The sequence below is a fragment of the Dendrobates tinctorius genome, unplaced genomic scaffold (assembly GCF_039654945.1).
Source record: "Dendrobates tinctorius isolate UK_male_01 unplaced genomic scaffold, ASM3965494v1 ptg000042l, whole genome shotgun sequence".
NCBI classification, from domain to species: domain Eukaryota; kingdom Metazoa; phylum Chordata; class Amphibia; order Anura; family Dendrobatidae; genus Dendrobates; species Dendrobates tinctorius.
Window position 1 is genome coordinate 6453492 of NW_027361710.1, and position 19883 is coordinate 6473374.

General features: G+C 43.9%; 1 protein-coding gene across 1 annotated transcript in view; it reads left to right on the plus strand.

The window, feature by feature from the left end:
• LOC141088893 (protein phosphatase 1H-like) overlaps positions 1 to 19883 on the plus strand; it is a 104294-nt gene that overhangs the window by 57234 nt on the left and 27177 nt on the right. Inside the window, exons 5-7 of the mRNA XM_073575117.1 lie at positions 7821 to 7905; positions 9840 to 9958; positions 14757 to 14820. Of these exons, the coding sequence (XP_073431218.1) occupies positions 7821 to 7905; positions 9840 to 9958; positions 14757 to 14820 (268 nt within the window). The remainder of the gene's footprint in view (positions 1 to 7820; positions 7906 to 9839; positions 9959 to 14756; positions 14821 to 19883) is intronic.

A 19883-nucleotide genomic window follows, 5' to 3' on the forward strand; every position in this document is an offset into this window, starting at 1 on the left:
GTTTGCGCCTGATGCAGCTGGTACTCCATGACTGCTGCCTGCTGCTCACACAACCGCTCCAACATATGTAACGTTGAATTCCACCGGGTGGGTAGGTCACATATGATGCGATGTTCCGGAAGGCCAAATCGTCGCTGCAGAGCAGCGAGGCGCGATCTTGCCGTGCTGGAACGTCGCAAGTGAGCGCACTCTATGCGGACCTTGTGCAACAGTGCAGCAAGATCCGGATAGTCCCTCAGAAAGCTCTGCACGACCAAGTTAAGAACATGTGCCAGACATGGGATGTGTGTGAGGTTGCCTAGGCCAAGAGCTGCCACCAGATTTCGGCCATTGTCACACACTACCAAGCCCGGCTGGAGATTCGCTGGCCCAAACCACACATCGCTCTCCAGCTTGATAGCATTCCAGAGCTCCTGCGCTGTGTGGCTTCGATTCCCCAAAGAAATTAATTTGAGTACAGCCTGTTGACGTTTGGCCACGGCTGTGCTCATATCGGTCGTAACAGGCTCCTGCTCTGCTGTTTCTGAGGAACTTGAGTAGGAGGAGGAGTCTATGTGTACAGACTGGAGTCCTGCAATCCGTGGCATTGGAAGAACACGTACAGCGCCACTCTCCAGATCCGTACCCGGCTCCACAACATTGACCCAGTGGGCAGTGAGGGAAAGGTATCGTCCCTGTCCATGGTTACTGGTCCACGCATCGGTGGTCAGGTGGACCTTGCTACTAACGGCGTTTAGTAGCGCATGTTTTATTTTGCCCTCAACATGTTTCTGCAGGGCAGGGACGGCTCGCCTGCTGAAATAAAAGCGGCTGGGCACGTTGTATTGGGGGACTGCCAATGCCATTAAGTCCCGGAAGGTGTCAGTGTCCACCAGCCTGAATGACAGCATTTCAACTGCCAGAAGTTTGGCAATGCCAGCATTCAGAGACTGTGCTCGGGGATGGTTTGCCGAGTAAGGGCGCCTTTTATCCCATGCCTGTGCTACCAATGGCTGTGATGGATGGGAACGTGCTGCTATGGGTGTAATCTGACAGGGTCTCCGGACAACAGTGGCAGAGGTTCTTCCTTGGCGATCCTGTGAGGAAGCCGAACCAGCAGTGTGTGAGCTGGAGGAAGAGGGCCCAACACGAACTGAAGAGGTGGTAGGTGGTGCTGTACGTTGGCCTACGTCTTCAGGGTGTCTCTGCAACTCCAACTCGTGCTTGGTGCGCACATGTTTCCACATATTTGTGGTATTGAGGTTGCTGACATTTCTCCCTCTTTTGACTCTCTGATGACACAGCTTGCATTTGACAAAGCAAATGTCATCTGCAACTGTGTCAAAAAAGGACCACGCACTGCAACTCTTGTGAGCGCCCGGTTTGCCTTTGGAAGGAGGAATGCTCCTAACGGGTGCCGAAGTGGAGGGTACAGGCAACCAAGTCTTCCCCCTCCCTCTGCCTCCTGTTTTGGCCGGTAGGGGAATCTCTTCCTCCGAGCTGCTCCCACCACCTTCCTGTTGCTCACGCCATGATGGGTCAAGGACCTCATCATCTTCCCTCCCCTCTTCAAACAGCTGCTTCTCCGGGGTTGTCTCGCCAGCACCGTACGCACCAGAAAGTGGCAACTGAGTCTCGTCATCATCTGATGCGTACTGAGGTGTGCTGACCATAGGCACTGGCCCACTCGCCTCTTCAGATTCAGAGGGACAAAGAAGTTGCGCATCACTGCATACTCCCTCTTCTTCACATTCAGGAATGCTGCTTGGCTGGCCCCCTCTTTCCAAGCCAACAGATTCCGAGAACAGAAGTAGAGACTGTGATGGCTCCTGTCCATGTCTCTCTGACTGCCTGGGCACTTTGGCAGGTGGTGAAGAGACAGATGGTTGCTCTTCGGTGCTCTGACCCTGAGAGGATGCGGAAGTAATTGAAGTCGATGCGTTAGCTGCCATCCATCCGACAACGGCTTCAATTTGTTCCTCCCGCAGCAGTGGGGTACGTTGAGGTCCTACAAAGCTGCGCATAAAGGACTGTTGCCTGCTAAAACTGGGGGATGCTGATCCACTGGTGCCCGCAGCAGGCCCAGAATCCCCACGTCCTCTACCTGTAGAATCCCCACGTCCTCTCCCTGCAGAATCCCCACGTCCTCTCCCTGCTGAAACTCCACGCCCACGCCCACGCCCCCGCGCCTTACTCCCTGCCTTCTTCATCTTGCAAGACTGCTTAAGATAGGCAAAAAAGTACAAAGGGGGGCCTTAGTGTGCTTATTCCTGAACAGCTGGTTACAGGTACAAGAAACACTAATTTTATGAAGTGTGTGTGTGTGGACTAGACTTTAATAGGAGCTGATGTGGCCTACACAAGTTCCAAATGTAGTGTTTGGTGAACTTTTTTTGTGGTTTCTTTGTTGGAAACAAACTCAAAGTATGTGAACAAAGAATTGAAACTGATAGTATCACCAACTTTTTGGAGCTATTACAATGCAGGCAGGTAACCTACAATGCAAAAGATGAGGCTCCAAAAAAATTGGGTAATACTAATCTGGCTGCGCCGGCAGGGCACAAGCCAGAAAAAAAGGCTCCTCTATCTACTCCTATATAGTGTTTGCAACCAACCAATGTTGATGGATACGGATGGATGCACACTAATAGGAGAAGAAAAAATGAGCTGCACTCAAAGACAAATATGTGTGAGGCAGTGACGCACGTTGAGCGTCCTACAACCAGACGTAGCTGCAGGACACTCTACTCAGCGTGAGCTGCACTCACACACAGTCAGAGACCTCTCAGACAGCCGTCAACAGTGCAGCTAAGTGGGCACTGGCACTGACAGGCTGCAGAAAGGCTCCGCTGTGTACTCCTATATAGTGTTTGCAACCACCGTAGATGGAGACGGATGGATGCACACTAATAGAAGAAAAAATGAGCTGCACTCAAATAAAAATATGTGTGAGGCACTGACGCACGCTGAGCGTCCTACAGCCAGACGTAGCTGCAGGACACACTACTCAGCGTGAGCTGCACTCACACACAGTCAGAGACCTCTCAGACAGCCGTGAACAGTGCAGCAAAGTGGACACTAGCACTGAAAGGCTGCAGAAAGGCTCCGCTGTCTACTACTAGTGTTTGCAACCAACGTATATGGATACAGATGGAAGCACACTAGATTGAAATTATGTAAAAAATGCAGCTCAAAAAATAAAAGATGTATGAGGCAGCAGTGATCACACTGGGTGGCCTACAGCCTGACGTGGCTGCAGGACCCACTCCACAGCGTGAGCTGCACTCACACAGCCCTTGCAGACAGCTGTGAACACTGCTGCTAGGGCAAAGAAGGCTACAGTGGTGGTTTATGTAGCCTGGGTAAAGCACTAGATGTTTGGTGGAATCGCTATTTCTAACTGTCCCTCACAGTCTTCTACAGCAGCCTGTCCCTAACTGAATTCACAGCAGAGTGACCAGAAATGGCGGCTGCGGTGGCTTTTATAGTGCATCATGACATCATTTCGGCAGCCAATCACAGCCATGCCAATAGTTAACATGCCTACATGCCTAACAGGATGTGCCCACACTTCGGAGGATTCCCATTGGCTTAATCAAAGCAAGCAGGCTCATAGCATGATGGGAACTTCCTATTCCGATTCCGATCCCGGAATCCGATATGACAAAAGTATCGGAACTAAGTATCGGAATTCCGATACCGCTAATATCGGCCGATACCCGATACTTGCGGTATCGGAATGCTCAACACTACTCATTATCTATCTATCTCTATCTCTCTCTTTATCTATCTATCTATTGATCGATCCATCTATCTCTATATCTATTATATCTATCTATTATCTCTATTATCTATATCTATCTATCCATCTATCTATCTCTATCTATCTCTATATCTCTCTCTATATCTATCTATCTTTCTAACTCTATATCTATCTATCTCTATACATATCTCTATATCTAGCTATTATCTCTATATCTATCTCTATATCTATCTGTCTCTATATCTATCTCTATATCTATCTATCTCTATATCTATTATTTCTATATCTATCTATCTCTATATATATCTCTATATCTATTTTTATTTATAGCCATCTATCTATATATATATTTATCTCTATATCTATCTATATATGTCTATATTATTATTATTATTATTATTATTATTATTATTATTATTATTATTATATCTGTATATCTCTATCTATTATCTATCTCTATCTATTATCTATCTCTATCTATATATCTATCTCTATATCTTTCTATCTATAGCTATCTATCTATCTATCTATCTATCTATCTATCCATTATCTATTTTCTATCTATCTCTATATCTATCTACCTATAGATCTATCTATCTATATTTCTTTCTATATCTATCTATCTCTATGAATCTTTCTATCTATATCTATCCATTATCTACTTTCTATCCATTATCTACTATCTATCTCTATATCTATTTCTACATCTATCTTTCTATCTATATCTATCTAACTCTATATCTATATATCTATATAGCATTATTCCCTATGAGGGGGGCAGTATTATACTCTATGAGGGGGCAGCATTATACCCTATGAGGAGGCAGCATTATACCCTATGAGGGGGGCAGTATTATACCCTATGAGGGGGGCAGCATTATACCCTATGAGGAGGCAGCATTATACCCTATGAGGAGGCAGCATTATACCCTATGTGGAGGCAGCATTATACCCTATGAGGAGGCAGCATTATACCCTATGAGGGGGGAAGCATTATACCCTATGAGGGGGCAGCATTATACCCTATGAGGGGGATACATTATACCCTATGAGGAGGCAGCATTATACCCTATGAGGAGGCAGCATTATACCCTATGAGGAGGCAGCATTATACCCTATGAGGGGGGAAGCATTATACCCTATGAGGGGGCAGCATTATACCCTATGAGGGGGATACATTATACCCTATGAGGGGGGAAGCATTATACCCTATGAGGGGGCAGTATTATACCCTATGAGGGGGCAGCATTATACCCTATGAGGGGGCAGCATTATACCCTATGAGGAGGGCAGCATTATACCCTATGAGGAGGGCAGCATTATTCCCTATGAGGGGGTGCATTATACCCTATGAGGAGGCAGCATTATACCCTATGAGGAGGCAGCATTATACCCTATGAGGAGGCAGCATTATACCCTATGAGGAGGGCAGCATTATACCCTATGAGGAGGGCAGCATTATACCCTATGAGGAGGCAGCATTATACCCTATGAGGAGGCAGCATTATACCCTATGAGGAGGCAGCATTATACCCTATGAGGAGGCAGCATTATACCCTATGAGGAGGGCAGCATTATTCCCTATGACGGGGTGCATTATTCCCTATGAGGGGGGCAGTATTATACCCTATGAGGGGGGCAGTATTATACCCTATGAGGGGGCAGCATTATACCCTATGAGAGGGTGCATTATACCCTATGAGGGGGATACATTATACCCTATGAGGAGGCAGCATTATACCCTATGAGGAGGCAGCATTATACCCTATGAGGAGGCAGCATTATACCCTATGAGGGGGGAAGCATTATACCCTATGAGGGGGCAGCATTATACCCTATGAGGGGGATACATTATACCCTATGAGGGGGGAAGCATTATACCCTATGAGGGGGCAGTATTATACCCTATGAGGGGGCAGCATTATACCCTATGAGGAGGGCAGCATTATTCCCTATGAGGGGGTGCATTATACCCTATGAGGAGGCAGCATTATACCCTATGAGGAGGCAGCATTATACCCTAAGAGGAGGCAGCATTATACCCTATGAGGAGGGCAGCATTATACCCTATGAGGAGGGCAGCATTATACCCTATGAGAAGGCAGCATTATACCCTATGAGGAGGCAGCATTATACCCTATGAGGAGGGCAGCATTATACCCTATGAGGAGGGCAGCATTATTCCCTATGACGGGGTGCATTATTCCCTATGAGGGGGGCAGTATTATACCCTATGAGGGGGGCAGTATTATACCCTATGAGGGGGCAGCATTATACCCTATGAGAGGGTGCATTATACACTATGAGGAGGCAGCATTATACCCTATGAGGGGGTGCATTATACCCTATGAGGAGGCAGCATTATACCCTATGAGGAGGGCAGCATTATTCCCTATGACGGGGTGCATTATTCCCTATGAGGGGGGCAGTATTATACCCTATGAGGGGGCAGCATTATACCCTATGAGGGGGTGCATTATTCCCTATGAGGGGGCAGTATTATACCCTATGAGGGGGGCAGCATTATACCCTATGAGGGGGATACATTATACCCTATGAGGGGGACAGTATTATACCCTATGAGGGGGGCAGTATTATACCCTATGAGGGGGGCAGTATTATACCCTATGAGGGGGTGCATTATACCCTATGAGGGGGTGCATTATACCCTATGAGGGGGTGCATTATTCCCTATGAGGGGGGCAGTATTATACCCTATGAGGGGGTGCATTATACCCTATGAGGGGGTGCATTATACCCTATGAGGGGGGCAGTATTATATTCTATGAGATGGCTGCATTATATTCTATGAGATGGCTGCATTATATTCTATGAGGGGTCTACATTATATTCTATGAGGGGGCTGCTTTATATTCTATGAGGGGGCTACCCCAACTCCTGCTACATAATTAAGACATGTACAACCTTATATTATACCCGGATATTAGCGTGTTTTACCGCACAATTGGTGGTCTGGTATTTAACTATGCAGCTACATAGTGGGCCCCAAGAATGATTTTCTCTGGTGGGCCCAAGGTGTTCCAGTCCGACGCTGGCTGTCCTTCAGTGTTTGCAGAACAACAAGCTGCATGGACTGATACAATGAGTAATCAACATATTAACGAATATTGATTGTTCAATAAACCTGCACCTTTGTCCCCATGGATAGCAGAACAATAAGACGTAGGGGCTGATAGAATAATACAATAGGTAATCAGCAGCCATTAAACAAATCAGCAAACATAAATTCAACCTACAGGAGTCAACATTTAGACTCTTATGAACAATAGCTCATGTCCATGAGCCTACTAAATATACGTCTGGCATAATTAAGGATAAACACAGTGTCATCACTTTTGTACTTCACTAACCGTAGAATATCTAAATAAAAGATCAGAAAGCACCATGCCAGTGTTTTTTTTTTTTAATTTCAGCATTAGGGTGGTGCAACTAATCTAAGTTTCCCGCCCTACTATTATACGCAACACCCAACGTCCTCAGCTCTTCCCTGTGCCACTCCAGTCCAGAGCTAATATTGTGACTGCAACTACTAATTGAGCAGAAATCAAAGGTAACGGTCACAAGCTCGCAATACAAGTCTAAGAGAGTCCTGTTCTAGCTCTTGTAGACTTGCATTGAGTTGTGACTTTCAGATCACCCAACAAACACTGCAGCGATCAGGCAGGTCACAAACTGCTGGAGATCGACCAGAGTGACCCTGATAAAAGATGAAGATAGCGGGGGTAGTAAGTAATAGACTAGGGGTAGCACCAGTCAAGCACTGCAATATAGAAAAATAATTTCTTAGATGTCATTATCCCCAATTATGAATTCTCATCATTGTACGTCTGTTTGTTATATCACTGTTATATATGTATATATTATGGCTCAGATGTTTTAGAGTTTGCATACTAGACAAAAATCAGTGAATTTCTGGGCATTTTGCTTATTTTTTTAATCCATTACATGGTCATTATGTTGGACAGATTCTTTACAGAATCCACAGCCAAACACTCTGCCATGTTTGAACTCTATATGATGTGCCTACTTTTCTTTTATTTTTACTATGTATTTACAGGGCCATAATCGTCCGACAGGGGAAAACCATTGAGATGTCACATGAGTTTACTCCAGAAACAGAAAGGCAGAGGCTCCAGTTGCTAGTAAGATCACAATGCTCTCATTTACTTGTCATATTTATATCACTATCGACGTCTGGCCTGTACATAAATAGTTAATACGTGTGCACATTTTTTGTTCCTCTGTCTATATTTTCTGATGTATTTGAGACAGGAACGATGAGGATATTTCCAAGAATAAAAATTGCAAAATGTGCTTCTTACTATTACAAACACTACTCCTGCATTTCTGAAACAAAACCACAACATCCCGACAAGTCAGATGCTGAAAATAGTCATATGAGCCTGTTTCATATTGAGTCAGGTTTAGGAACTTGTGACTTTCACAGTGTTCCTGTGGTCAGATTCCCAGCATGCCCTGTTAAGACTATGTTCACATATGAACTTTTACCTGCCAGCACTGTCACAAATGAACATCACTCACGTTTTCACTGCTGTTATGTGAGGTTTTTACAGCATAATGGGGAAGTTTTAGAAGAACTTGTTTAAACCATACTTACTTTTGGGCAGCTATCCTGATTCTCATGCTCTGTAACTTGCCATTCCATTTTTGTGTGGGCGATTCCTCTTTATCAGCATCCTGCCATTACAATAGGTGCTGGAACCTTTTCCTATTTTCTAGAATGTGTTGCTCCTGTCCATTGAGTTTCCTTCCCTGAACTGAAATCTTAAATCTGTGTTATGTCTTTATGCACTTTGACAAACAGGAAAGAAGAAGCTTCCCACATTTCTTGTTATCCATTGCATTGTTTCTGCTGCTATAGATGGATTACACTTGACATCAAGCAGTCAAGATAGTTAGATTTAGACAGCGTAGTGACTTGCATGTTGTTATTTTTAAAGGTTAAGGCAACATAATTTGTTAAAAAGGTAATCTGCACTTTAGCTAAGAAATGAGATTAAGTTGTCTCTATTTATGTATAAGATAGTGGTGTCACCCAGAGCATCAAATCAAGATATCAGTTCTCATTTTATAGAGACCTGCTGAAAAAAGCGGAAACAGCGACACATGGGATGCTAGAGAGAACTGCATCACTTTTCCTTTGATAATTCCATTGCAATGCATTCAAATACTTGACTTCCCAAAAGCAAGATATTTAAAGAAAATCCATCAAATAATTCCACAAATATTGGACGGCATCATGCAGAGCCAGGCTACATCATTGCAGACATCTGTTTTACTATGAAATGCTGCACCATTTCAGAAAAAACATAGTTGAAAGCAGGAGTCAGAAATGAGGCAACTAAACAGACTAGTCATGGGGGAAAGTCTTGTCAGCTTCTCTAAACCCTGCCCAGCTATATTGACTGGTCTCTCCTTATACACATACAGGAAAAGAATTTTCCAGTCTAGCAGTGTCAGGCATGGAGAAGTCAACGGCAAGCCACGACTAGTCCTGCTCAGTCACCTCATTCCATGCTCCTGCTATCAACTATGTTTTTTCTGAAACAGTTTGTTTCAAAGTAGGACGAAGATATTTGAAATGATGGAGCATGTCTTTGATTTATATTACCTGTAGTTCAGGCAGCAGCATAAGGCACCTGACAGGTTCCTTTTAAGCCTTGCAAGAAGGACTGCCCATGAAATGTCCCTGAAATGCTTGTTTTGGGACACGTTTGCAGGATTGTCTTGAAAAGTATGTCCTTTTCTCAGGGATAAGTCTCATAAAGCTGGCAGGTGCCAAGATCTCTCCTTTACAATGCTAGCAGTAAAGGTCTTCAACACGCAGGGAGACAACCTACCGAACGGGAAGTAGCAAGGCTAGTCCTACTAGTGACCTTCAGAGGATGGTATGAATTTTCAAATCATCAACAGTTCTTCAGGATGTTATAGTCAATCTGCTGCAGGGATCATAATACAAGACTGCACGATCAGTTTACGGTTTTCATGAATAATTACTAATTTATCAGAAATCAAGTTCAAGCAATTTATTCTTTCTTTGTGAATAATCTTTCAGGCGTCTCTGAAGCCAGAACTGTTGGGTAATGAGTTTACTTGCCTTGAGTTTCCTCGAAGGATTCAGCAGAAAGAACTGAAGAAAAGAATGTTGTATCGTGACCACACTATGACAGGCTGGTAATATAACCTGTGCTTGATGATAGGATATTGAGTAATTAAGCGGCATGAGTTAGCGAATTAATGTATCTTGGAAATGTGATATTGGACTCAGCACCCGGAGTGTCGACAATGGCACAACGACTAGAAGGGGACGAGGAATAAAAGGGGATCAAATAAGTCAAAGCAAGGCATCATTTGTGTCTGTTACTGTTGTGTGCTGTAATGGTATGGATGACCTTCCTACAATCAGGAATCAACCTCCGGTGTCTGTTGAAGGTTGTGCAGGGACTGTTCACAACCCAAATGAATTTAAAGAATATATTTATTTTCAATTCATTTCCCTGACCTCCATTACATCTAATGAAAAAAACTGAATCCTGTAATCATGTGTTACTCCTTCCCATATGCTACATTATGTAGGTCATAGACAAAGCAGAAAGGCAATGGAAGTTACCAGCCAAGGTCACAAAGAAAATGCATTAACAGGATGCAGCAGACCCCCTTACTAAAGGAGGTAACAGGTGCAAAATACTGATGAAACAACCATTCTCTTCCTATCAATCTATGGAGGACGTGATGGCCCAGTATTAGAATTACACACAGATAAAGAATGCAATAGGATGCAAGTCACACACATATACAGTATAGCACAGCGCCCAGCCTATTACACGCCCCTACTATTCAATTAAGTGTGCCATCCGACACTGTACCAGTGCATCACAGAGGTGCAAGCCCCTAGTTTACAAGGTCACCCTTGATGGACCTGGTTGCATCCTGCAAAGATAAAATGTGCAAAAAAAATTATAATATTAAAGTATTGGTTAATATTTTGGCCAAAATACGCAAGCTTGCAACACACGTCAGGGGTCCTCACTGTCTTGTGAGTCATTACACTACAGTAAAATAAAAGCACAGCCAAAACAATAAAGACTTAAAGGCATATGTCACAAGAAATTTGCCACCTAATCTGAGAGCAGCTTAATGTAGAGACAGAGACCCTGATTCCAGTGATGTGTCACTAGCTGCTCTGTATTTTTCATAAAATCACTGTTTTATCACCAAGAGATTATCATTAACGAACTTGTAAACCTGCTGCCATTCATACTCATGAGCTCTGTATGATCACACCCTTCATCACTGATTGTACACTTGCATAGGCAGAAAACTGTCAAAGCTGTCATTGGTGTGGGTTATATACTCCGCATTCAGACAACTGAGAAAACAGTGATTTTATCAAAACCTTGTGAAAGATTCCCTTAAGAAATGGATTTGTAACCATAAAGACACATCGGTCTGCATAGGAACTGTAGTCACAAATCAGTAGGCCGATTGGAACTAAAACTATATCCTACCCAGGAACCCCACCGATCAGCTGTTCTCAGGGCTGATGGTGGCCAGATATTAAGGTCCCGTCACACCTAGCGACGCTATAACGATCCTGACAGCGATACGACACGACAGGGATCGTTGCCGCATCGCTATGTGGTCGCTATTGAGATGTCAGACAGTCCAATCTACCCAACGACGGAGCAACGATCTAGCGTGTCATAGCGACCTTTGTAACGATGTCGGTGGTCGTTGGGACCCTGTCTCATTGCGTGTTCCATTGACGATTCACACCTCGATGAGGGATGTACTGTGTGACGCTGTACTTACACAGGCGTGGATTGCGCTCCCTTTCTCACGCCCTCTCAGCTCTGAATGGTGGACGCTACCGCGTCCTGATTGGCCGTGCATTTAAAAGAAGGTGACGTACTAGCGCTCCATTTCATTGTTCTCGAACACGTCTTTTGGCTAGCACACCCGAGTAATGGTCATCGGTGTCCTATTTGCGTTCACCGCCTGCCCTAGTAGCGTACACCGGCTGTCCAAATAGCGTTCACGGGCTGTGATTCCAGATGGATTTACCCAGACGCCAATTCAGTGTTGACGGTATGTATCTTTGGGGTATATTTCGCTCTACTTGAGGGAGGGCTTTGGTTTCATCTCCTATCGTATGGTAAGCCCGGGTCAGGAACAAAGAACTGAAGCACTACTTTGTTAGCTTCTTTTAAAAGGAAGCCCGCCAATCAGGACGCTGTAGTGACCACCAATCGGAGCCGAGGTAATCCCCGCCTTGTCTTGCTTCTGAATCGCAACGAGGTCCTTAGGCTAGGTGTCAAACATGATGATACAAGCGACTCAGCGGGACATGAGCGACCAAAGAAATGTCCAGACATTTCGGGCACGATCAGCGATACCCGGCAGGGGGGCTGGTTGCTGGTCACTGTCACACACAGCGATCTCGCTGGTAAGATCACTATAACGTCACAGTTCTAGTGATCTCGCTTAGTGTGACAGGGCCTTTAGCGTTGGAGATGAACAGCACAGCTCCGTCAACCATCAGCTGTATAGTGGCTGATAGCGAATACCACAAATCTACCTTTACACAGCTGACAGAGCTATGCTGTTCAGTTCCACAACTGCTAAAATCTGTCCACTACCGGCACGTAGACCAACACGGGGTGCAGGGCACCAGACCATCACAAATCTAATATATTGTTGATCATCAATATAAAATGGAATTACCCATTAAGATTAATGCTGTACTTCATGTTATTAAAAGCATCTATATTTCTAGACAATAACATGATATTTTCTTTTAACATCATTACTGGTTCATAGTGATTTCTTCAATCCATGGTTCTAGAGTTTAATATGGAGTTATTCCATGGCCATTCAGTTAAGGCTTCAGAATGACGCTTCATATTGGGATATTTTACAAGGTCATATATCACCTACTGTCAGGATACAAACTTGTGTTGCTTAAAGTGCACCTCCAGTGTGCAATAAAAACTTCAGAGTGCTCTTACATTCCTATGTAGCATAGTATTGCCCATTAAAGCTGAGCAGTTGCGCTGATTTCCCCTTTTCCCAAGGGAGTTACTACTGTATTGTCTGCCATGTTACAGATATATGAAACAGCAGAGAAGAAAAGGAGCGAAACGATGATCGCAAAAGCATCATAATTTATTCAATTTGTTACAAAAAGTGCACAAGATCATGATGAGGTGTCAATATAAAACAGATGAATGTACCCCCAAATCATCGTTTCGCTCCTTTTCTTCTCCGCTGTTTCATTGATTATTGGAGCAGATGTGGCTGTTGTCTGGGGTGAACAAATGGTTTTGACATCATCCCTGGGCATTTCAGCTATTCATATGGGATTTTTGCTATTAACATGTTACAGATACAGTAGAGTAGCAGCGAGGTCCCCGGACTGTGCCTCCACAAGGCTATTAGATAGTATTACACATGCTACTCCTGCTCTTTCTGCTTTTCCCAACACATTGTTTGAACGAGTGCTGAGGCTTCTGTGATCACAAACCTTATTACCAGCAAAGATCCTCTACAGATAGTTTGCATCTCCCCATTTCAGCTGTATTCCTCTCTAAATCTCTGTTTTGGTTATATCGACAATAGCCAGTTATCTAATAAACCAAAGAATCGTATTTTTCAGACTATAAGACGCACCAGACCATAAGACACACCCACATTTTCAGAAAGAAAATAGGGGAAAAAATGTGTCAAATGGGGGTCCGTCTTACAGTCCGAATTCAGCTTACCAGGGAAAGGATCGGCTTAGGTGGAGGAGTGGTCACAGGAGTCGTTCGACGGTCCAGGCTGGTGAGGTGGCCTTCACGAAATCCCTTCCCAGGCTGGTGCGGTGGCAGGGCTCTGTGTTGAGGCGGTGCTCTGTGGGGTGAATGTGCTCTGTGCTGAGACGACTGTGCTCTGTGCTGGGGCAGTGGCAGCGCCGCTCTGTGCTGGGGCAGGAACAGTGGCAGCGTCGCTCTGTGCTGTATGGCGGGCCTCCGCCGGCATTTTGCCAAAGCCCCGCAGCTCTGTTGCTGCGATGCGGTGGCTCTGGGACTATGGCCGCAGGGGGTGGCGCATGCTCAGATTCAGATCTCGGCAACGAAATCTCGGGACGAGATCTGAATCTGAGCATGCGCCGCCCCAGCGGCCATATTCCTGGAGGCCACCGCATCACAGCAACGAAGCTTTCACTAAATGCTGGCGGAGGCCCGCTGCACCACAGAGCCACGCAACTGCAGCACCACAGAGCATCGGCACAGCTGCACCAGCCTGGGAAGGGGGGCTGCATCGGAACTGCCTCCACCACCAGATTTGTAAGTATATTCCGACCATAAGACGCACCACCATTTTCACTCAAAATGTTTTGTGAAAAAAGCGTGTCTTATGGACCGAAAAATACGGTAATTATATTATTCTTTTTTAGCAGAAAACAAAGTTCTCCGTAAAATAAATGTTATAACGTGCAAGGATAATAAACCTTGCAATATATCTTATGAGAGAAATAGTCTTTTTTTTTTTTTTTTGCCACTCAGCTACTTTTCTCCAGGAATCCCCACCACCATTGCCAGCACTTATCCATCACTCTTAGGATAAGTTCATATAAGCATATAAAGTGCAAAGTATGGCGCACAGGTTAGTAGTCCAAGTCTGTGATGAGACAGTAGGTGTATATGTGGCACTTAAGCAGAACTGAAAAGCATTGAAGCGCTGAAAAACATAATTAAAGAACATAAAGGAAAATGAATCATTGAATTTATCCCAGTATTCATAAAGGCTATTACAACCCGTCTACTTATAAATGGGATGTAGTCTGCTAATTACCACAATACCGCCATACATGAACATTTTTAAAGGCATCCAAGGTAAACTGAGATCTCAAACTAACTAAGAAGCATGTTGTTTGGGTAGTGTTAGACATCATGTGAGAAGGAAATGTTATGTCTTCTTTTCTTTACAGGGCTTATAAAACTATTGAAGAAGATGACATGAAGTTCCCACTTATTTATGGAGAAGGAAAAAAGGTTTGTGTACGAGCTTCTAGCCCTAGAGAAACCTTAGCTATCCTATTAAACCTAATGAACAAACAATTGGAATTCATTTTTAGTAGAAAATGTGAGCCTCAAAAGCTTTATGAGATGAGATGTCAAAAGAGATTCATAAAATGAATTGATATACAGCAGCCTTTACGTTGTAAGGGACATATACATTTTTTTTCTTACAAATGGGCAGGCAAGTACCAAAGTGCACCTGAAATCTTGCTTTAAACATAGAAGATATGGTAGGCAAGTGCCAGACTGCAGTTCAACCACAAAATAGGAGTCTAGACATATCTGCTGAACCTCACATCTCTACAGGAAATGCATTTAGTTCTATAGAACCATATGGGAACTTGACCTTAAAGCTGTATTAGAGCCAACAGCTTTGTGTTTAGTTATTTGAAGAAGCATTCCCATCAAACTTTTTATCCTCTTACTATATTGCAATCATCATATTATATGGCACTGTAGTTACTATTGCTCGTTTTGCCTTTCTATCCAGCAAATTCTTTTCTTTTCTCTGCTCTATGTAGAATAACAAGACTATTCCCTGCATTTATCATTCCCCTCTTCAACTCCTGACCCACCTGCTCCCTCCTCCCCCCACCATCGACTATTGCAGTGACTCATAACTTGTGCAGAGAAAATTGACCTCCTCTTTCTACATAGAGCTTATAAGGATTCGGCTAGTCTTTTTTCAATCATGTGATGTCATACCGTATATACTTGTGTATAAGCCGACCCCTCTAATTTTGCCACAAAAAACTGGGAAAACTTATTGACTCGCGTATAAGCCTAGGATGGAAAATGCAGCAGCTACTGGTAAATTTCAAAAGTAAAAATAGATACTAATAAAAGTAAAATTAATTGAAACATCAGTAGGTTAATTGTTTTTGAATATCCATATTGAATCAGGAGCCCCATATAATGCTCCATACAGTTCATGATGGGCCCCATAAGATGCTCCATACAAAATACACCCCATATAATGCTACACAAAGGTTAATAATGCCCCATAAGATGCTCCATGGAATAATATGCCCCATTTAATGCTCCATAAAGGTTATGGCCCCATAAGATGTTCCATAGATTATGCCCCCATAAGATGCTCCATAGATTATCCCCCATAAGATGCCCCATAAGATGCTCCATAGATTTTGCCCCCATAAAATGCTCCATAGATTATGCCCCCATATGCTGCTCCATAGATTATGCCCCCATAGAATATGGCCCCATATTCTGCTCCGTAGAATATGCCCCATATGCTGCCCCCATATGCTGCTCCATAGAATATGCCCTCATACGCTGCCCCATAGACTATGCCTCCATATGCTGCCCCATAGACTATGCCCTATATATGCTGCCCCATAGACTATGCCTCCATATGCTGCCCCATAGGCTATGCCTCCATATGCTGCCCCATAGACTATGCCTCCATATGCTGCCCCATAGACTATGCCTCCATATGCTGCCCCATAGACTATGCCTCCATATGCTGCCCCATAGACTATGCCTCCATATGCTGCCCCATAGAATATGCCACCATATGCTGCCCCATAGAATATACCCCCATATGCTGCTCCATAGAATATGCCCCCATATGCTGCCCCGTAGACTATGCCCACATATGCTGCTCCATAGAATATGCCCCCGTATGCTGCTCCATAGATTATGCTCCCATATGCTGCCCCATAGACTATGCCCCCATATGCTGCTCCATAGAATATGCCCCCATATGCTGCCTCCATAAGATGCTCCATATATTATGCCCCCATATGCTGCTGCTGCTGCAAAAAAAAAAAAAAAATGCCATACTCACCTCTCCTGCTCAGGACCCGGCACCTGAGATATTCACCGCTGCCTGCCGCTTTCTGTGTCAGTGACTGTTAAGATTAATCAAAAAACAAGTCCAAAAGTAAGTTAGTTATGTAACGGCTCCTAAACAAATAACTAATTTTCTAAAATGTATATACTTTATTAGTTATTATAAAACCATAGAACATCCGAAGAAAAAGACCAAGCAACTAAATGCTGATCAAACTCCAACCATAATCAACGTGTTGGAGAAAAGAGTCTAGGATAGGGGGATGGATAGCCTATATATCCCTAATAAGCCCTATAATGCCCCCTACCTGACAGCGGAGGTTGACACCCTCTTCTGATGCAAATGGCGCCCCCGCTCCACGGTGGCTGTCCCTACTCACCCTGTTGAATACTGTTCTCAGGATGAATACTAACACAAACAATCAAAAAGGCATGTTAAATAAATAAGCTACCTGGTCAATTGAATAGAAACAGTCCAAAAAATATATATCGTTCCAGTGAACATCAATTATCACAGACCACCAAAGCTTATGTGAAGAGGGGTACAACCAGTAACGGAAAATTTTTTTTACTTTACGGAAGAAACAGGAGGTAAATTCTCTAACTGGATTCCCTATTTAACCCCTTTCTGACATGAGACGTACTATCCCGTCCATGGGACCCGGGCCCCTATGGCCATGGATGGAATAGTACATCTAGCACAATCAGCTGCGCTCACGGGGTGAGCGCCGCTGATCGCGGCCGGGTGTCAGCTGATTATCACAGCTGACACCCGGCACTATGTGTCAGGGGTGGTCACGGACCGCCCCCCGACACGTTAACCCCTGGCACACTGCGATCAAACACAATCGCAGTGTATCGGGGGTTTAGGGAAGCATCGGCAGGGAGGGGACTCCCTCCGTGCTTCCCTGAGACCCCTGCAGCAGCGCAATGTGCAGCGCTGCTGCGGGGGTCACCCTCCCTGCAGGTCCCCGGATCCAATATGGCGGCGGGCACCTTTGGAGGTCTGCAGGGAGCTGGCTTCCTCATGTCTGCAAAGCGCCGGCATGAGGAAGCCTCCAGCAGTGCCTGTGTCAGATCGCTGATCTGTCACAGAGATCTGTGATGTGACAGATCAGCGATCTGTTACATGACAGTGATGTCCCCCCCGGGGCAGTGTAATAAAGTTTAAAAAAATATATGTGTGTAAAAATAATTTATAAAAAAAATAATCGCTAAATATATAAAAAAAAAAATATTCCCTAATAAATTCATTTTTTGGAAACAAAAAACAAACAATAAAAGTACACATACTTAATATCATCGCGTCCGTAACGACCCGCCCTATAAAACTGTCCCATTAGTTAACACCTTTAGCGAACCCATTAAAAAATAAAAAACGAAGCAAAAAATAATGCTTTATTATCATACTGCTGAACAAAAAGTGCAATAAAGTGTGATCAAAAACAGATATAAATAATCATGGTACTGCTGAAAACGTCATCTTGTCCCGCAAAAAACAAGCCAAGCTGCCACACAGCGTCATCAGCGAAAAAATAAAAAGTTATAGCTCGCAGAATAAAGCGATGCAAAAAATAATTATTTTTTATATAAAATTGTTTTCAGTGCATAAAAGCGCCAAAACATAAAAAAACAACATAAATGAGGTATCGCTGTGATCATACTGACCCGAACAATAAATCTGCTTTATCAATTTTACCGCACGCGGAAGGATGTAAACGCACCCCCCAAAAGAAATTCTTGAAATGCTGTTTTTGTTCATTCTGCGTCCCAAAAATCTGAATAAAAAGCGATCAAAAAATGTCACGTGCCCGAAAATGGTAACAGTAAAAACGTCAACTCGTCCCACAAAAAATAAGACCTCACATGACTCGGTGGGTCAAAATATGGAAAAATTATAGCTCTCAAAATGTGGTGATGCAAAAACTATTTTTACAATAAAACGTGTCTTTTAGCGTGCGACAGCCACCAAACATAAAAACCCACCATATATAGTAAATCAAGCCCCCCATTATCACCCTCTTAGTTAGGGAAAAATAATACAATTAAAAAAAATGTATTTATTTCCATTTTCCCATTAGGGTTAGGGCTATGGTTAGGGCTAGGGTTAGGGCTAGGGTTAGGGCTGAGATTAGGGTTAGGGGTGTGTTGGGGTTAGGGTTGGAATTAGAATTGGGGGGTTTCCACTGTTTGGGCATATCAGGTGCTCTCCAAACGCAACTTGGCATCTGATCTCAATTCCAGCCAATTCTGCGTTGAAAAAGTCAAATGGTGCTCCTTCCCTTCCAAGCTCTGCCATGCACCCAAACAGTGTTTTACCCCCACATATGGGGTATCAGCCTACTCAAGACAAATTGCTAAACAACTTTTGCGGTCCAATTTCTCCTGTTACCCTTAGGAAAATAAAAAATTGGGGGCAAAAATATTATTTTTGTGGAAAAAAAATATGATTTTTTATTTTCTCGCCCGGGCGTTATAAACTTCTGTGAAGCACTGGGGGGTTCAAAGTGCTCACCACACATCTAGATAAGTTCCTTAGGGGGTCTAGTTTCCAAAATGGGGTCACTTATGGGGGGTTTCCACTGTTTAGGTACATCAGGGGCTCTCCAAAGGCAACATGACACCCGCAGACCATTCCATCAAAGTCTGCATTCCAAAACGTTACTACTTCCCTTCCGAGCCCCGACATGTGCCCATACAGTAGTTTTCTCCCACATATGGGGTATCAGCATACTCAGGACAAATTGGACAACAACTTTTGGGGTCCAATTTCTCCTGTTACCCTTGGGAAAATAAGAAAATTGGGGACTAAAAGATCATGTTTGTGGAAAAAATGATTTTTTTATTTTCACGCCCGGGCGTTATAAACTTCTGTGAAGCCCTAGGGGGTTCAAAGTGCTCACCACACATCTAGATAAGTTCCTTGGGGGGTTTAGTTTCCAAAATGGTGTCATTTGTGGGGGGTTTCCACTGTTTAGGCACATCAGGGGCTTTCCAAACACGGCATGGCGTCCAATCCCAATTCCAGCCAAAAAAGTCAAATGGCGCTGCTTCCCTTACGAGCTCTGCCATGCGCCCAAATAGTGGTTTACTCCCACATATGGGGTATCAGCGTACTCAGGACAAATTGCACAGTAACTTTTGGGGTCCTGTTACCCTTGGAAAAATAAAAATTGAGGGTGAAAAGATCATTTTTGTGGAAAAATATGATTTTTTAATTGTAC